The sequence below is a fragment of the Ursus americanus genome, chromosome 23, assembly GCF_024610735.1.
Source record: "Ursus americanus isolate L20-20 chromosome 23, mUrsAme1.1.p, whole genome shotgun sequence".
Lineage (NCBI taxonomy): Eukaryota > Metazoa > Chordata > Mammalia > Carnivora > Ursidae > Ursus > Ursus americanus.
In genome coordinates, this window is record NC_142149.1 from 40,684,693 (window position 1) to 40,702,650 (window position 17,958).

Consider the following 17,958-nt stretch of genomic DNA (forward strand, 5'->3'; position numbering starts at 1 on the left):
CTGATCTTATCTGGTTCCCTTCCGATCCTGTTCTAGAAAGTACTAGGGAGGAGCAGACCTTGTAGCTGACGCACAGAGGAACCTGTGGAATCTTTATGTAGATGAAGGAGTTGTTCATGGCTGCTCGCTCTTTCATCTTGTCAATATCATCCACAGGGTGCTAGGAAAGGCAGGAAAGGAGTGTGAGTCCCTGAAACCATCAGAAGAAACTTAGGACCCCAAACATCTCCATCTCCTTTCATCCCTGTAAAAGAATGAAGAAATCCCCAGCTGGCCCAAACAGAGAACCCCAAGACTCTCCCATCTCTCCATCATCAGGGGCATATGTGGTACCTCAGGTACTTTCCGAAATGACCTCCTGACGCCAGAACTCCGATTTAAGCCTTGTGCCACACCCTTCCCAGGGCCCAGTGGTGCTGCATCATCTGTTGCAATCAGCTGCCGAGGCTTCACCACTGGTATTCCTATGAAAAGGCAAGCATACCCGCTGCTATCCTCTTTCTGAGGCTTTAGCTATCTCTGGGGCCACTACCCCAGTCTTCTGGAGCTCCGCCATAAAAGTTCTCACCAGTAGTCACCAGTTTGGACTTATCTTCTTCATCTCCAACCTCATCATCTTCCACACTTCGGCCAGGAAAGAAAAAACCCATTATTCTATGGAAGAACTGGTGTGTCAGCTGGATGGTGAGAGGCACCACATTTACCTAAAGAGGAAAAAGGCTGAAGAAGCAATTAAGCTCAGACATCATCCCTCAGTTTACCTACCCCTAATGTAGCATAATAACACACAGATAGCTTTTGAGTACCCTTTCGTTTCTGGATCCCCAAAGGACTGTATACTAACCTCAAAGTGTTCCTTAACAGAAATACCCCCAACAGGGGGCCGCACTTTGCTGAAGAGGCGGAGGGCCAGCTGTCGCCCAGACTGGCAGGAGCTCTGGGGCCGCAAGACTACCTACAGGATAAAGAGTGATAAATCAACCCTCAAATCCATTCAGACTAAGAGGAAAAACAATGGTCTTGCTAAGCTGGGCAAGGTTTCAACCCCTCAGATCATCACACTGCTTCCCACACTGGATTTATGTCGAAGGGCCCTTACAAATGCCCTATGTTAGGGGGCGCCTGGGTGGCTCAGTTAAGCGTCCGACTCTTGATTTCCACTCAGGTCATGATCTCAGGGCCATGAAATCTAGCCCTGTGTCTGAGCACAGAGTCTGGTTGGGATTCTCTCTTTTCCTCTCCCTCTGCCCCTCCTCTCTCTCATTCTCTCTCTCTCTCTCAAATAAATAAAATCTTACAAATGCCCTGTTAGAAAGCATGAGAATGGGGCAGGAATGGGGAAATAAGACTTGCCTTATAGACCGCATTGGGGAGGAGGTTATTCATAGTGAACCAGCCCAACTCCAGAAGATGTTCTGCTGTGTCATCAGACTTATTCACCTATAAAAAGATATCCCACCCCCCCAACCCCATATACTATAATAAGCCCTTCTCAGGAGCTTGCTAGAGAATTGCTACATATCCTGTTTTCACGATCTCCACATGTTTAATCCCAACCTTTGCTATCCCTTTCAATTTCATACAATCAATTCACCCTTTAATCCAGTGTTTCTCATGGGCACTACTGGTGAGGGCACTAAGTGCCAGCAGCACTTCCCAGTCACTGTGATACTAAAAAATGGTCTCACATATTTCCAAACTCCTGGGGAAAGGGTGTGGAATAATGAATCATGTCCTCTCCTCCCTGCCATTGGTTACTTATTTCAGGAAAGCTGAATGTCAGTATAGAATTAACAATTCTATTCCAAGCTGGACTTGGAAGATTATTTCCCTCTGGGCCATATTTCTAGGGATAATCTTATTCAATGAAAGAAGCTTTTGATCAAGCTCATCTACATCTGGGTTATTTCATAGTACAAACGATTGTGTCTAAGGGGAACTATGCTCATGTTTCTATAATCATTAATACCATCATCAGTAATCATATAATAACCAGCCCCTTTGTATCTCTTTCTGTAAGTTAAGACTCCTGAGATAGGTCAGTGCCTCTCAATAGAGCTGCCTTTGTATGACTGTATATACCCGATACCTTGCTGTAGAGGAACCGCTGCAGCTCCAGTTCAGCAATTCCCAGCTGTCCATCTTCCTCTGTCAAGCGCCATCGTGCCTGAGCAAAGTAGAACTCAGTGCGACGGACCACACTCACATCTTCTTGTTGCTTTCGCAACTCCATCTTATTGGCCTGTTGCAACTGGAAGTCCTTAAAACACCTATAAATGGACAGGAGGGCCAAAGCCAATAAGGGTAACAGCATCTAGGTTAGGGTGGGGTGGAATGCTCTAGAATGATGCAGGAGGTAAACCCAGAGATGGACCTATTTTGGAACAGGTATTCCCTAAATTTTTTCCACTGGATTCATTGCTCCTCACACCCGGGGCCTGGGAGAATAATCCCATCTTTTAGTTCCACGGCAGCTGCTTTTTTTTTTTTTTTTTAAGTAAGCTCTACACCCAATGTGGGGCTTGAACTCATGATCCTGAGATCAAGAGTCACATGCTCTACTGACTGAGCTAGCCAGGCACCCCTCACAGCTAATAAAGTAGTCTCTGCTCACTAATAAACCCCTACAATTGTATCTGCAATTGTGCTCCTTACTGATCAACTTCAAGACATTTTATTTTCAGTTCACCTGCATGTAGCAAGGCCACAGAAGTGATCTTTCCAAACCATCTGGTTTTCTCCTTTCCTAGGAGGTACTCTAATGAAGAGCCAAAGGAAGGGCTCTCCTATTCTCAGTCTTTTGGCCAAGTCCAGCCAGGCTCATTCAGAAAATTCCCAAATCTACATCAGCCTTTGAAGATGCACACTAGACCCAAAGACTATCATAATACAGGTAAGGAAGAGAAAGCAACCCTAGCTGGGCACTGGAAAAAGGCAGAGAAAGAATGCTGTGGCACCTGATGAGGATATTAAGCTCTTCGCTTTCCAGCTGTAGACTGGCCTTCTCCTGGTTTAGCTGCAACTGAAGCTTTTGGTTCAGGTCAAGCAGGTTCTCATTCTTGCTGTCATCCTGCAAAGACTAGGGAGCCAGGGCAGGAGAAACTGAGAGGAGATCTCCCTTGTCCTAGGAGAACACCCTCTCCTCAGACTGCCCTGGTAACTACCTTCATGATAGAATATATCTGCTTTTCCAGCTGTCGTATCTGGGCCACATGCTGCCGCACAGCCTCCTGTAGGTGTAATATGCTGCTGCGCTGTTCCTCAGGATTGCTGGAGATCTCAAGCTGGAACCTGACCCGCTGCTTCTTCTCACTATGCTCCTGAAGGAATGGAAAAGGAAATGAGCAAAAATTTTTAATAGACAAGTCTTGCAGTAAAGGGAAACAGAGAAAGTAACAAGGAATACGGGTCTCTTCTGGAAAGCTTACTTGTATCTATCACCATTAGTAGCAAGTGTAAGGGGCAGGCCCATGCAGAAGTAGTAAAGATTTCACAGTAAGCCAGTCCCACAGGGCAGGGATAGAGGTGACAGTGGGGACTAGTTACTGCTTTTAGAGGTATCGAAGTGACTGAGTAGAGAACCGACCAAGAAAAACAATCAAGTAAACAAGCTCTACAGTCTCGGGAACACTCAGACCTTTCCTAGGTAAGTGAAATTTCGGCTGCTATTGACTAACAGAGGATGTACCAACCACAAGGTCCTTTTTCGTTTTGAAGCATGGCTTTTCTTACTGGACCCCAAATAAAGCACAAGGTCTGTGGGTTCCCGTGAGGCTAACTGGCATTCTATAAGGGCTCATGCTCACCTTCCGCTTAGGTTCTACGTGGAGCAGCAGGTTGTTGACAATGTCCAGGATCATGGCATACTGAGCCGGGTTGGTGGAGATTTCCAGTTCATGATGAATAAGGGTAAAGGTATCCACAGCCCCTACGTAATTGTTAGCAGCTAAATAAGAAACTCAACTTTCTCTAAATATCTACTCTATCTTCTAACCCGTATTTAGAACCACTCCTGTTAGTTAACCCCACAGAAATGGATTAGAGAGGCTCATGGGTAGAAATATGTTTGCTTATTTTAGAATCAAACAATACCCATTCATCCCAGTTCCCTCCAAGAGTACAGATTATCCTATTATAGCAGAACTTACATAATGCAGAACAAAGTGAAACCGTTAATGCCCAGTACACAGTGGGACTTCTAATAACACTACTGACTCAAAACCACTAAGGAAGTAACTACTTTCACGAGTTCCCTAGTCCCTTCTAAAAGCCTTTCAAGCCCTGAATACCTTCCTGTTTCTTTAGGAGATCTTCCTTTTCCTGGTTCTCATGGACCTCAGGTGGTTTAATCTGAGTTGCCAGCTCAGGATCAATGTCATGGCTGTAACTAATATAGTACATTCGGCAGCTACAGCGTGAAATGATCCGTTGGACTTGCTGGGCTTGTTGCGCCTCAGCTGGCTGGTTCCAATCTGGGAAGAGGTGGGAAAGAGATAGGAGACGTTCTCAACAGACGTACTGTAAGAGCCTTCCGGCTACGTGTGATGGCTAGGGAACCCCAGACACTTGCTTTCAACCTAGCCTAACACAAAATGGTCCTACTCCAGCATGTTAATCTTAAGAGTATGTAAGAAAATGCACATCTGCTCCTAACCACATGTTGGGGAACAAGAGAGAGCTGACCTGTGGTGGTGGTAACCATGCCTCCCACTGCCTGCCCGCTCTCCATCAGCTCCTGCACAGAATCCAGACTACGCTGCCGGTGCTCCTCAATATTCTTTACCTGAAGACAGAGATACAGGCACCTTTAACTCCTGGCCAACTGGGTCACAGATCTCTATGATGCAAGTAGTTACACTTACCATCCAAACTTCCACTGCCTGTAATAGCTTGAAGGATCTCACAGGGTAGAAGACATACATGACTCTCTCCTGGCCCAAACCACCCAAATTCTCCAAAGCCCAATGAGTTACATGCACATTTGCCAGACCTGCAGGCCTGAGGCCAGAAAAGCAAGCTAGGTTAAAATTATATCCTGTCCTACCTCACACCCATTAGGATGGCTACTATCAATTTAAAAAAAAAAATAAAAGGGAAAGTACCAAGTGTTGGAAAGGATGTGCTGAAACTGGATCCCGTGTGCACTGTTGGAGGTATGTCAAATGGTATAATGGTACTGTGGCAAGTATGTCAAGCGCAATTCCTCAAAAAATTAAAAATAGAATTACTATATGATCCAGCAATTCCACTTCTGGATATAGACCCAAAAGAACTGAAAGCAGGGTCCTGAAGAGATTTGTATACCCATGTTCATCTGACATTATTCACAATAGCTAAAATATGGAAGCAACCCAAATATCCATTGGTAGATGAATGGATAAGCAACGTGTGGTGTATACATACACAACGAATTCAGTCTTAAAAAGGAAGATGCTAGGGGCACCTGGGTGGCTCAGTCAGTTAAGGGTCCAACTCCTGATTTTGGCTCAGGTCATGATCTCAGGATTGGGAGGTAAAGCCCCGCTATTAGGGCTCTGCATTATGCGCAGAGTCTGCTTAAGATTCTCTCTGCCCCTCCCCCTGCCTGCCTCTCTTTCTCTTTCCCTCACCCCTTCTCCCTCTCCCTCCTCTTCTTAAAAAACAACAACAACAAAAAAATGAAGATGATACAACACAGATAAACCTTGAAGAGATTATAGAAAGTGAAATAAGCCAGTCACAAAAAGACAAATGCTATATGATTCCACTTATATGAGGTACTTAAGAACTGTCAAAATTATAGAGAAAGAAAGTACAATGGTGGTTGTCAAGGACTAGAAAGGGGAGGTGGGGAATTATTGTTTAACGGATAGAATTTCAGTTTTATAAGATGAAGAGTCATGGAGATGGATGGTAGAGATGGATAAACAGTATTATGAACGTATTTAATACCAGTGAACTTTACACTTAAAACGGTTAAAACAGTAAATTTTATACGTATTTTACCACAATAAAAAAATTGGGGGAAAAATCAAATCATGTTAAGCAAAAAAAATTTCATCAAAACCAATGACTTTCCTACCCACTTTGATATTCATGTGTTTGTATTCTTGCTGTTTTCTGTCTTTAGACAATCACTCTGACACTGTTGCTATGGGGTAAGGGGAATGAATTCTTTTGACTCTCTCTCTGCTAAGCTGAAGTCAAAATGGGTAATAGAATGAGTGATATGGGAAGACCATAAGCAAATCTGCCAAATCACAAAAAAATTCATATAGGAAAGGCAAGATCAAAGTGCCCTCCCAACTCAGTGAAGGAAACCATAAGCAAAACGAAGAGGCAATCTACTGAATGGGAGAAGATATTTGCAGGTGATACATAAGGAACTCCTACAACTCAACACCAAAAAAAAACATTAATCCAGTTTAAAAATGGGCAGAGGACCAGAGTAGGCATTTGTCAAAAAAAGATATACAGATGGCTAACAGAAACATGAAAAGATGCTCAACATCACTGATCATCAGAGTAATGCAAAGCAAAACCACTTCACACCAAAATTTCTAGTATCAGGGCTCCTGGGTGGCTCAGGTTAAGCATCCGACTCTTGGTTTCGGCTCAGGTCATGATTTCAGTGTTGTGGGATGGAGCCCCACATCAAGCTCGGCACTCAGCACGGAGTCTGCTGGAGATTCTCTCTCTTCCTCTGCCCCTACCCTGCACGCGCAAGCACAAGCACACTTCCCCCCCTCCTCCTCAAATAAATAAAATCTTAAAAAATACAAAAACACAAAGTCCCTCTCATCTAAGCCAAAAAACATTCCATTCTAATGCTAATATCACAGCCTGAGGGGGGGGGTTCTTTTGCAAAAGAAGGCATGCCTAAAGAAGCAGAAGCCCAGAAAATGCTAGAGAGATCTTGCATAGCTCATCCTGCCCACCTCTGCTTGAATAGTTAGTATCTTCTGTGCCTACCTCCTGAGACTACTGGTAAAGAGCATGTCTTGTTTGAACCACAGCTGTAGTATGATATATTACATGACCTCTCATATTACCAACAACCTGACCCTTACTTGACCTGACAACTGATTAAATGATTACCTTTTATGTAATTACACCTGAGGTTGCTTGGATTGAGCCCTAAAGTTGCTGGAGTCAAGAAGCACCTGGCAAATGAAGTTATCATATTGGTGCTTAACAGATGTAGCTGGATCCAGTAACTCATTTGGGTGTACCATGCCCAGCACGATGTGGACACTTCACACCTGTGCAAGTAGTAACAATGGAGAATATTGTCTAGGTATGTTTTATCTTATAAACTATTAGATCTCCCAATAATTCTGATATTATATCCTAGAAATTATAATGCAAATTGTTTTACTAAGCTGAAAAGAAAATCTACAGCCTAGGGGCGCCTGGGTGGTTCAGTCCTTAAGCGTCTGCCTTCGGCTCAGGTCATGATCCCAGGGGCCTGGGATCGAGCCTCGCATTGGGCTCTCTGCTCAGTGGGAAGTCGGCTTCTCCCTCTCCCTCGGCCCCTGCTTGTGTTCCCTCTCTCACTGTCTCTCTGTCAAATAAATAAAATCTTTAAAAAAAAATTTTTAAAAAGTGGAGCGCCTGGGTGGTACAGCGGTTAAGCGTCTGCCTTCGGCTCAGGGCGTGATCCCGGCGTTCTGGGATCGAGCCCCACATCAGGCTCCTCCACTGGGAGCCTGCTTCTTCCTCTCCCACTCCCCCTGCTTGTGTTCCCTCTCTTGCTGGCTGTCTCTATCCTGTCGAATAAATAAATAAAATCTTTAAAAAAAAAATTTTAAAAAAATTTTTTAAAAGAAAAGAAAAAGAAAAAAAATCTATATCCTAGTCCCTGCCAACTGCTGACAATTTCACCATCTAACAAAACATTATCTTGACACACACTTAGACCTCCCCTGACATAAAAACTTTTTAAAAATGGTATGATTATTTTCCATCTAAATGAAGCTTTGTATTTTTCAAAGCACTCTCTCACAGACCCTTTCAATAATTTTGTGAGGGGGAAGTATTAATCAATTTTACAAATAACGGTGACTCGCTCAAGGGCTCATGACTACTATAATAGCAAAGGTGGCATTAAAACTCACATAACCTGAGTCCTAGACAAGCAATCTTTCTATTCAACCGTACTGCTTTGCTGAAACAATCAACCATTTTCGTAAGAGAAATCAGAGAAAGAACAGATAGAGAATTTATCTAAAGTTCTCAAAACTTATTGCCTGTTTTCTTGGCTGCCCACTGATTAGTGTGATTTATTAGCAGGGGTCAGCAATCTTCTCAAAAGTAAAAAAGTTCCAACTATTCTAGGGCTGGGAAATGAGAATTTCCCTTGCAATGGAAAAGAATAGCAAGAGATTAAGAAAAAAAAAGCACTATGTGCTCACAGACCCCAAACAGAGACTGCCTACAATTCCTATGTTCAAGGTGTTACCAGCTTCATTATTCTACTAAGCTGGTAGCAACAGATACTATCAGGAATCTTGCAAGTAGTCTGCTGGAAGGAGCCAAATATGGAAAACTGGGAATATAAAGGGCCTTCCCAGTCCCACTGACTAACCTCTAACCAGAGCTGTCGGCCATCCTGCTCAGTGGGGCTGCTTTCAGTGGTGGCGAAGTACTGCATGCCATCCAGCAGGCAAGTCCAGGATGTCTTTTGCTTCAACGTGTCACCATACCAGGCTGGATGGTGTTGGCACTGCAGCAGCTGAGCTTTGGCAGCTGACACAATGACACAGCCTTCTGTCTCCGCTCCACGAAGAACCATCTATACCACAGAAAGAAGCAGAATCACAGCACAAGGACCACCAGGGAAGGTGAGACGGTTAGTGAAAGGATGGTACCAATGACTACAGCTGGGTCTAATTCTGGCTTACTGAGTGAATGCTATGGTTTTAGAATGAAAGTGATTATCCTGGATACCTGCTGGAAGGAATCATTTTTCGGAGCTGTCTGCCCATTCTTATTTGGTGGTGGGAGAGGTGAACACATACTACCTAGCCCAATGCTGGGGTGCTCTGGTAAAGAAAAGTTACCTGGCAGTTAACCAGCTCAATAAGACAGTTTCGGTTATATATGTCATCCGTCTGGCAGGCAGCAATGCCACACAACTGGTCACTCACACCTGACTCCTCTTCTGTGAACACTACAAACCTATCTGTCTCTTCAATCAGCTTCTGCAACATGTAGGCACCTGTCAGAGAAACAGGAAGTGGGAAGAAGTCATAATCTCAAAGGGATAGGGAACACATCTAAGGCCAAACTGATCTTCCTTCAATTTCTCTAGAACGCATTCTCCTATCTGCAACTCCAGCCCACCCACTCCACCCCTTGATCCCTGAGGGCAAAATAAGGGTTGTCATTTCATTTTCCCTTCAATTTAACAAAAGTAATAAATTCCCAAAAGAAACTTAGAAATGCTATGTATGTGGCAGCATTCTTTTCTCTTAGGTGTATCAACCTGAGTTATTCTAGGATCTTTTTTCTCCTCATTTTGTTCCTTCTATTTTTCACCTCATATTATCTTCAATTTTGTTTGTTGACCACTCCTTTCCCCATGAAACCACTCCCTTTGCCATCAGTGTCACTGTGTTCTCATAGTTCTGCTTCCTCTGATTATGCCTCTAAATCCTTTCCTCCCAGGTCTTAGAAAATAAGTATCTACTAATGTCTATCCTTGCCAGGTTCCTCTCTCTTCCTCTTTCTTCTAATGAGTTTGTCTAACAGTGTGTTATGGTTAATAGCAGCCTCCAGAATCAGACTAGTCTGCCTGTATTTAAGATACCATCTCTGCCAGTTTCTTGATTGTGACCTTTGGCAGCTTGCTTTAACCTGTGTCTCAGTTTCCTTGTCTGTAAAATAACAGTAACCGTCTCATAAGTTTGTTGAGGGAATTTAATGCTACAACATATAGAAGTATTTTGCAGAGTACCTGCCACACAGTAAGCAATTATTATTATCTCCTTGGCCTAACTTCTTAGCTCTAGGATGAAACTCCCAAAATCTTCATCTCCTGTACTAAGCTTTTAGATTTCATCTCCAGCTGTTAGGCATTACCTAGATATGCTACTTGCGCCACACATTTCATATGCACGATAACATTTCTACCCAGCCCCTCATCTCCATTCCCGCTGTCTCTACCAAGTTCAGGCCTCCATTACATGCTGTTGGGATGCCATAATAGTTTCCTTATCTGTCCCTCCACCTCGTTTCTTCCTCTCCATTCCTCCTCCACAGCACTGCCAGATTTATCTTCCTAAAAATTAAGTCTAATGATGACACATCCCTATTCGAAAGCCTTCAGTAGTTCACCACTGTCTACTAAGTAAGGACCAAAAACTCCTTAGCCTTGTATGAAAGACCTTTGATGGTCTATGTGCAGCTTTCCTTTCCAGGATCTTCCCTCACCCCTCATCTTAGCTACTCTTTATGCCAAATGAAACAGACTGTTTGCTCTCCTTTGAACATATTGAGCTTTATCAATTCTACTCCTATTCAGGATACTCTCTCTGCCTTGAATGCCCTTCCTTCCCATTTCCACAATTTCAAACTATATTAAGCCTTCAAAGTCCAGCTTAAATGCTACTTAATCAATAAACCGTTCCCTGATTGCACTCCCTCCTTCACTCAAGAACTCCCATACACTCTCATTTCTCGCTTGTGACATACACCACTTTTCACCTTGTTCTTAAACTCACCATGAACGTGCATTCCTCTGTACTTATTATTCCCTCTCCCTAAAATGCCCTCTCCTTTCTTCTTGCCTGTTGAACTCTTACTCATCTTTTAAGACCCATCTCAACTATCTTTTCTGGGAAGCCTCTCTAGACTTCTCTATGCTGATTTAAATACTTCTTGAACATTCCTACAAAGCACTTCCATAATGAAATAATAACTTACATGTTACCTACTAGTTTCTGAGCTTACCCTCATCTTTATATCCCTAATGTCTAGGGTTATGTCTGGCACATTATATATCCTCTATAAGCTAAAATGAATCTATGACTGAATGAGTGGTTGACTGAATGAACAAACTAATCTTAGCTCATCCAGAGATGATAAACTACTTGTTGCGGCAAGTAGAATGTCTTTCATTTTATACCTCTCCCTGAATCCAGCACAGTGCTTTGTGCCTATTAAGTACTCGATATTTGTTGAACAAATTAATTCATCAAACCACAAAACAACTCTTTAATCCTTTCTTTCCCTTACTCATCCTGTTTTGACCCATCACTCCTTCATAATCCTCTTCTTGGCCACAGGATCACACCTTTAAATGCCCCTATATCATTGCTATGTAAGACTGAGGTGGCCTGGGGCGCCTGGGTGGCTCAGTCAGTAAGTGTATGCCATTGGTTCGAGTCATGATCCCAGGGTCCTGGGATCAAGTCCTGCATTGGGCTGGAGCAGGGAGCCTGCTTCTCCCTCTCCCTTTGCCCCTCCCCTCAGCTCCTGCACACTCTCTCAAATAAATAAAATCTTAAAAAAAAAAAAAAAAAAGACCGAGGCGGCCTAATACGGAAAAACAAAAGTTTTCATCTCTACACCTAGATGGAACCATCTGTGATTTAGTCCTTCCCAATTCCTGTCCAATTCCGTGTACATATTCTACACCTGACCCTATGAAGTCTCATCTCCCCCAGCTTACCTCCTGATGACCCCTTATCAGGCTGTCCACTAAAGCTGGGAGTGTTGACGGGAGGTGGGGCTGGGGCACTGGTCGGAACACTCTGCTTTGGCTTTTTAGCTGGCATCTGGGGTTCAATCTTTAACCCCTTCAGGGCCTCAGTAGAGAGATTACGTTTGAGTACTGCTGCCTTTTTATAGCCATCGTATAAACCAAAGGCAATGTCCCGATTGGTGGTTGTCCAAGAAGCCCGTAAATCCACCAAGTGCAGCTGGTGTGTATGAAAGGCAGGATCCCCAACTCGAGTAGAGAGCTCCTAAGAAACAGGTAAAGAACCACAAGGTAGCATGGAAATTCCCACAATTTCTCCTGAACCACAAATGTAGAGACAAGAAAACAAACTTGTTGAATAAGCAATATATTCCTGGGGCACCTGGGTGGCTCAGTCGGTTAAGCGTCTGCTTTTGGCTCAGGTCATGATCCTGGAGTCCTGGGATCGAGTCCCACATCGGGCTCCCTGCTCGCTGGGGAGTCTGCTTCTCCATCTCCCTATGCTCCTCTCCCTGCTTGTGCTCTCACTCATTCTCTCTCTCTCAAATAAATAAAATCTTTATATAAAAAAAAAAAAAGACTCTCTCTCTCTCCCTCTCCTCTGTCCCTCCCCCCACCTAAAAAGAAAAAAAAAATCTGTTCTGGGAGAGATAAGACAACCCTGGAGAAAGAAAAACTAAGTGGTTTTAATGTGTGTATTAGACTATACTCAGACTGTATTTTAAATGGTTCAGAAAATTTCAACGTATGGGTCGCCTAGCTGTCTCAGTCAGTAGAGCATGTGACTCTTGATCTCAGAGTTGTGAGTTCAAGCCCACCTTGGGCATGCACCCTACTTAATTAAAAAAAGAAGAGGAGGGGCGCCTGGGTTGCACAGCGGTTAAGCGTATGCCTTCGGCTCAGGGCGTGATCCCAGCGTTCTGGGATCGAGCCCCTCATCAGGCTCCTCCACTATGAGCCTGCTTCTTCCTCTCCCACTCCCCCTGCTTGTGTTCCCTCTTTCGCTGCCTGTCTCTATCTCTGTCAAATAAATAAATAAAATCTTAAAAAAAAAAAAAGAAGAAAAAATTTCAACATAAAATCTTTCCTTAATTAGGGGGGAAACCGCCCCCTCAGGAAAAAACTTTTACTGTTTCCTGAAGGGCAAGAGACTATCTTTACGGGGCGTCTGGGTGGCGTAGTCGTTAAGCATCTGCCTTTGGCTCAGGGCATGATCCCAGTGTTCTGGGATCGAGCCCCACGTCGGGCTTCTCTGCTGAGAGCCTGCTTCTTCCTCTCCCACTCCCCCTGCTTGTGTTCCCTCTCTCGCTGCTGTCTCTCTCTGTCAAATAAATAAATAAAATCTTAAAAAAAAAAAAAGAGAGACTATCTTTAGAAGGAGAGGGAGAAAAGGAATTTTCAAAAAGAGGGACACTGATACAGCTGATAGTGAATTCATCATAAAATAATGATATATATGCTTGGAATATAGTTAGAAACATTACCTGGACCTTGGCCTGAAATCTACTGCTAAGGACTGAGTTCCTCCAACAAAACTTTGTATGTTGAGACCATAATCCCCAATGTGATAATATCTGAAGATGTAGCCTTTAGGAGGTAATTAGGTTATACGAGGTCATGAGGGTGGGGCCCTTATCACGGGATTAATGCCCTTATAAGAAGAGACACCAGAGAGCATGCTCCCTCTCTCTTTCCCTGCCTTGTGAGGACACAGCAAAGGCAACTGTCTACAAGCCAGGAAAGAGCCCTCATCAGAATGTGACTATGCTTGGCACCCTGATCTTAGACTTCCCAGCCTCCAGAACTGCGAGAAATAAATTTCTATTGTTTAAGCCACACATTCTTTGGTATTTTGTTATGGCAGCCCGAGCAAACCAAGACACCTACTGATACAAATAAGGGAGTAAAGAGACTCTGTCAGGTGGTACCTCCTCCGCTGTGCGATTGCTGTGCCGCTGGTAGGTGAGGGAGGACAGGCTCAGTAGGTGGGTCTTCGTTACCAAGGGATCAAGGCAGTGATCAGCATTCTCTTCAGTGGGGGAAGCCATCAGGTGAACAGTCACCTGACTTAGGTCACTAACCATCTGGGTCACACTCCAGTCGGAGATGAGGCGCCGCATCACTGTGCCCGCTGAGAAAAGGAGGCGTACAGAGCCCATGCGGACCAGTACAGAAGAACAGTGTGGGACAGAAAAAAGGAAGAGAAATGAGAAGGGCAAAGGGGGCAAGGACTAAGCTAGGAGAATTGAAGGCAGTCTTTGAACCTACCTTGAGGTATAAGCCGCTGAGTTCCCCTAGTGAAGACATGGCCCTGACTGCACTCAATCTGGATGCCCCGCTGCTGGGCGAATGAGGCCCAGTAATGCACCTGGCAACAAAAGAGCATAATACTGAACAAAGAATGGTATCAGAGAGATGATTAAGATAAGAAAAAATGAGAAAACTAGGGAAGGGAAACAGAACTGAAGATGTCAGCAGGGATGTCAGAGCCTGACCTGCAGCTGGGGAAAAAGTGCAGTATAGGAAAGCTGCTTGTAGTGCTGGCCAAGTTTCTTCTTGCTAGGTTTCAGGTTATTGAAGAGCTTTCCCCTACAGATAGGCCTTGTGACACTAGTCCAAGTTGCCCAGAAGTTCTGCATCCAGCGTAGGGTACTACTGTATAACAGAATCCGGGGCTGGGATATTGCTGTAAAAGAAAAAATAAGACATTTTCTACCTATGATTGAAACAGAGATGAAGCTAAATCCATCTCTAGCTTCAGCTTTTAGAAGTTTAAAAACCCAAGCAGCATTCAGCCTCAACTCAATATCCCCAACACCCTTTCCTTTTAAAGATCTAGGCTTTGGGGTCGACAGGGTGGCTCAGATGGTTAAGCGTCTGCCTTCAGCTCAAGTCATGATCTCCAAGTCCTGGGACTGAGCCCCACATCTGGCTCCCTGCTCAGTGGGGAGCCTGCTTCTCCTTCTCCCTCTGCTTGTACTCTCTCTGTCTCTCTCTCCCAAAGGAATAAGTAAAATCTTAAAAAAAAAAACAAAAAACAAAAAAACTAAGCTTTGTGTTCAATAGCCCTTTTTCAAAAAAAGGTCCTGATCCAAATCATCCCTTGTTTTCCCTACCCCCTCCCAAGATGGTCAAGTTGAAGCCTTTGGTATTTAAGCCCATCCTCCCAATCCTTCCTCCCGTTGCCCCAGACCCAAGCCTCACTCCCACTGTGCCGGGTCAGATCCATCTTGATGGAGAGATTGAGGTTCTCAGAGCGGAATGCCCGATAGGAGTCATGGAGCTGGCCCAAGGGCACCTCAGGCAGAAACTCTGGGGCCCGCAGAGTGACACTGTGGTGATCGTGGGGGTTCCCATGGCATAGCCACTGCAGGTCCAGTGTCATGCAGAGGTCAGGCAGGTGAAGGAAGCAGCAGTCATCATACCTGTCTCACAACAGAGTCCCAGCTCTCAGTGCCCTGGTCCCTTGCAACCCTCTGGCCCTTCCCCTCTCCCTCCAACCTGAATCCCTCACCCTGTTGAGGCCCCACCCTTCACTCCACTCACTTAGAAGCTGTTCTCACGTTGACATCCAAGTCACCCTTGAACACAAACTGACCAGGTTTCCAATGAAAAGACAGGTGGCTCCACTCCCAGTGCATATTTTCTGTTGTGTTGTACGGGTCCTATAACCACCCCAACAACTCGGTGAGATCTGGATAAGAGTATCACCCAAATCTCCCAAATGAGTACCGTTCTCTCTTCCCCCCAACCGTACCATTGTAATAAGAAAACAACTCCTCTGGAACCCCTCACCTCAGTAGCCAGCTGGTGCAGATTTGCCTGTTCAATGTCCATGTGCCAGTCCCCATGGAACAGAAGACGGCTCTTGTCCCACCAGGGCAAGGGTGGGCTGGGGTCAGCTGAGGGCTTGGTTAAGAGGTCCACAGATTGGCTAATCAGTGTCCAGGCTGGATCCCAGCACGGGCCCCATACCACTGTGTACTGAAAGATTTCCGCTGGGATAGAGGAGCAAAGGGTACAACTTGTTACACAACTTCTTTCTTCACTCCAGAGGGCCTCAGCTCATCTCCCATCCCAGCCATCACAATGTCCCTCAGCCAAACCAACTGCCCTCCTCTACTCACAGCGGAAGTCGTGGTAGAACTTGAGTGGGGGCATATTCCTCTCTACTGCCACATTACCCCATGGAAGCCCCAAGTGCAAGATTTGACGCCGCCGGGAGCAAGGCTGACCACTCTGCTCGGTGCCCACAAGTCGACCCATCAGCCGCCAGTCACGTATCTCAAACAGGTACCGGGGATAATCTCTTATCCGAACTGTTATTACAGGGAGGATATACGCTGACTATTCAGAGGACTGTCTCAACATTCTTGAGCATTTTCTCCCCTGCCACTACTTTTACCCATCTATTTAACAAGGTCAACTGACAGAACAAGAGCTGGCAGTCGGTAGAAAAGCTGGAAAAGGGCATGGAGACACTGAGCAGATGGTGAGGGGAATAACACTGAGATCCAAGAGGCACACCAACCCTGAAGATGACTGTGTTAGTTGTCCTTTATGTTAGCCAAGCAGTTTCGGGGTGAAATTCAGGAACAAAGAAAGGAAGAGAAGCCCACCCATCCCACTCCACCCATCCAAAAACCACCACAGTTCCCAATATAACTGAGTTCCTCTGTAGTCACTCAAAGAGCTTTCTGGAGCTCTGAGGGCAAACACCACGCTCTGCAAATAAGGAAGTGCTACTTACCCAAAAATGTCTTAACACTGCACTTGAGCATACGACACCACTGAATGACAAGATCTACTCCCTCAGCAGGGAAAGGGCTGCCTGGATCAAGCTCTTGAACTTGCTCTACCACACGCTCAGGCCCATGGAAGGAGGCATCTGCCAGAGCTACCAGCTCTAGCCCTGCCAGGCTCCAAGTGAGCAGCGCCCGGCGCATAGGTGTGTTGCCATAGAGACGACGGGAGCGCTGAATGTAGATTTCAATGTTTTTATGTTCCAAAGAGGCATAGAGCTCCTCAATTTTACGGGCTGGCAATAATTCCCCATGTTGCTTCCGAAGGGCAGCCACCTTGGCATCCAGCAACTGCAGCCTTTTGGCACTCTCCTTACTTTCATCCTTCATTAGTTCATAGTTATCACGAAGTTTCACCTCAAAAACGTCATCTAGGAAAACCCATGAGAAGTGCTGAACCTTCAAGAGTAGATCAGGTGGGAGTGGGGCAGAGCTTGGAGAAGCCTGAGCATGAGTTCCTCGATGCAGCCCCTTCAGCCATTTCTGAACTCCCACAGCCTCATCCAGAGTTCGAGAGAAATCATACTGATAAGGAAACTCCACTGAGACTGAGCCCAGGGAGAGGAGCCAAACACGGTTCCGGAGGGTCTGCAGCACAGGGAAAGGGTTCCGGTGGAGGATCATCTCCTCCAGTTCAGGCAGCAGCTGTACCTCCACCTCCTTGAAGTTGAAGATGCTATTGCCATCAAAGCCGGCAGCCAGCTCCGGGCAGTAAGCCTGCAGTGAACCCCCATGCCGGCTCAGCGACACACTCTCTGCAGCCAGGGTAATGAACTTGTCCTCGGCTACAAAAGCGGTCAGCTTAGCTGTGCTCACTTCTAGCATCAGGTTTAGTAGCCGCTTTGGGGGAGATGGCTCAGGGAGAAGGCCTTCTGGTTCAGACGCAGTCTCTGGAGTCTCTAGTGCAACGAGTGGAACAGACTCAGGAAACAGAGTAGCTCTTAGTAGGTCTCGGCAATGCAAGGTAGCCAGGACATGCTGGTACAGGTACATGTGATCTGGGGGGCTCCAAAGTAAGGTCAGCCCTGTACCACACTGAACCTTCAGGGAGCAAGAGAGAAAGATCTGTCAATTACAATATCCCAAAATAGGAGAGATGGCTGGGATTATTCCTATACATGCACACCTGGGTCAAGAACCATCTCCACTCAGAGACATTTCCTGAGCAACTATATCCGTTACTCCCTTGCCTTGTTCCCCTTAGCATGAATATACTGAGCTACAGTTCTTACTTATATGTAAGAGCATTTACACTTCTGAGTTCCCAACTGGATTCTAAATTGTCTGAGAGTGTAGGCCATGTGTGTTGATTCTTTAATATCTACCGTAGGATATGCAGTACATACAACACATACTTAGTAAGTCATTTGGCTTTTTGTTTTTCTTTTTGAGTTATCTTTCTATAATAGCCACACTCTGTATAATAACCACTGTAACAATCAATTTGAAAATGTTTTTTGTGGGGCGCCTGGG

At 45.1% G+C, this 17,958-nt stretch overlaps 1 protein-coding gene across 4 annotated transcripts in view; it reads right to left on the reverse strand.

Annotated features, from left to right (window-relative positions):
- The window catches only part of BLTP2 (bridge-like lipid transfer protein family member 2), a 28,581-nt gene that overhangs the window by 1,603 nt on the left and 9,020 nt on the right, over positions 1 to 17,958 (reverse strand). For 2 of the 4 annotated variants that reach the window (XM_045773170.2, XM_045773171.2), the window contains exons 16-37: positions 16,434 to 17,526; positions 15,811 to 16,002; positions 15,479 to 15,681; positions 15,230 to 15,348; positions 14,888 to 15,108; positions 14,179 to 14,369; positions 13,952 to 14,051; positions 13,612 to 13,814; positions 11,654 to 11,948; positions 9,042 to 9,199; positions 8,567 to 8,773; positions 4,684 to 4,783; positions 4,290 to 4,472; positions 3,807 to 3,928; positions 3,165 to 3,320; positions 2,958 to 3,079; positions 2,090 to 2,270; positions 1,354 to 1,440; positions 845 to 955; positions 569 to 704; positions 334 to 464; positions 59 to 160 (exon numbers count right to left, since the gene is read on the reverse strand). In XM_045773170.2, the coding sequence (XP_045629126.1) occupies positions 59 to 160; positions 334 to 464; positions 569 to 704; positions 845 to 955; positions 1,354 to 1,440; positions 2,090 to 2,270; positions 2,958 to 3,079; positions 3,165 to 3,320; positions 3,807 to 3,928; positions 4,290 to 4,472; positions 4,684 to 4,783; positions 8,567 to 8,773; positions 9,042 to 9,199; positions 11,654 to 11,948; positions 13,612 to 13,814; positions 13,952 to 14,051; positions 14,179 to 14,369; positions 14,888 to 15,108; positions 15,230 to 15,348; positions 15,479 to 15,681; positions 15,811 to 16,002; positions 16,434 to 17,526 (4,413 nt within the window). Of the gene's footprint in view, positions 1 to 58; positions 161 to 333; positions 465 to 568; positions 721 to 844; positions 956 to 1,353; positions 1,441 to 2,089; positions 2,271 to 2,957; positions 3,080 to 3,164; positions 3,321 to 3,806; positions 3,929 to 4,289; positions 4,473 to 4,683; positions 4,784 to 8,566; positions 8,774 to 9,041; positions 9,200 to 11,653; positions 11,949 to 13,611; positions 13,815 to 13,951; positions 14,052 to 14,178; positions 14,370 to 14,887; positions 15,109 to 15,229; positions 15,349 to 15,478; positions 15,682 to 15,810; positions 16,003 to 16,433; positions 17,527 to 17,958 lie in introns of those variants that run through there. The other 2 variants (XR_006775508.2, XM_087854636.1) reach the window with 2 other exon arrangements.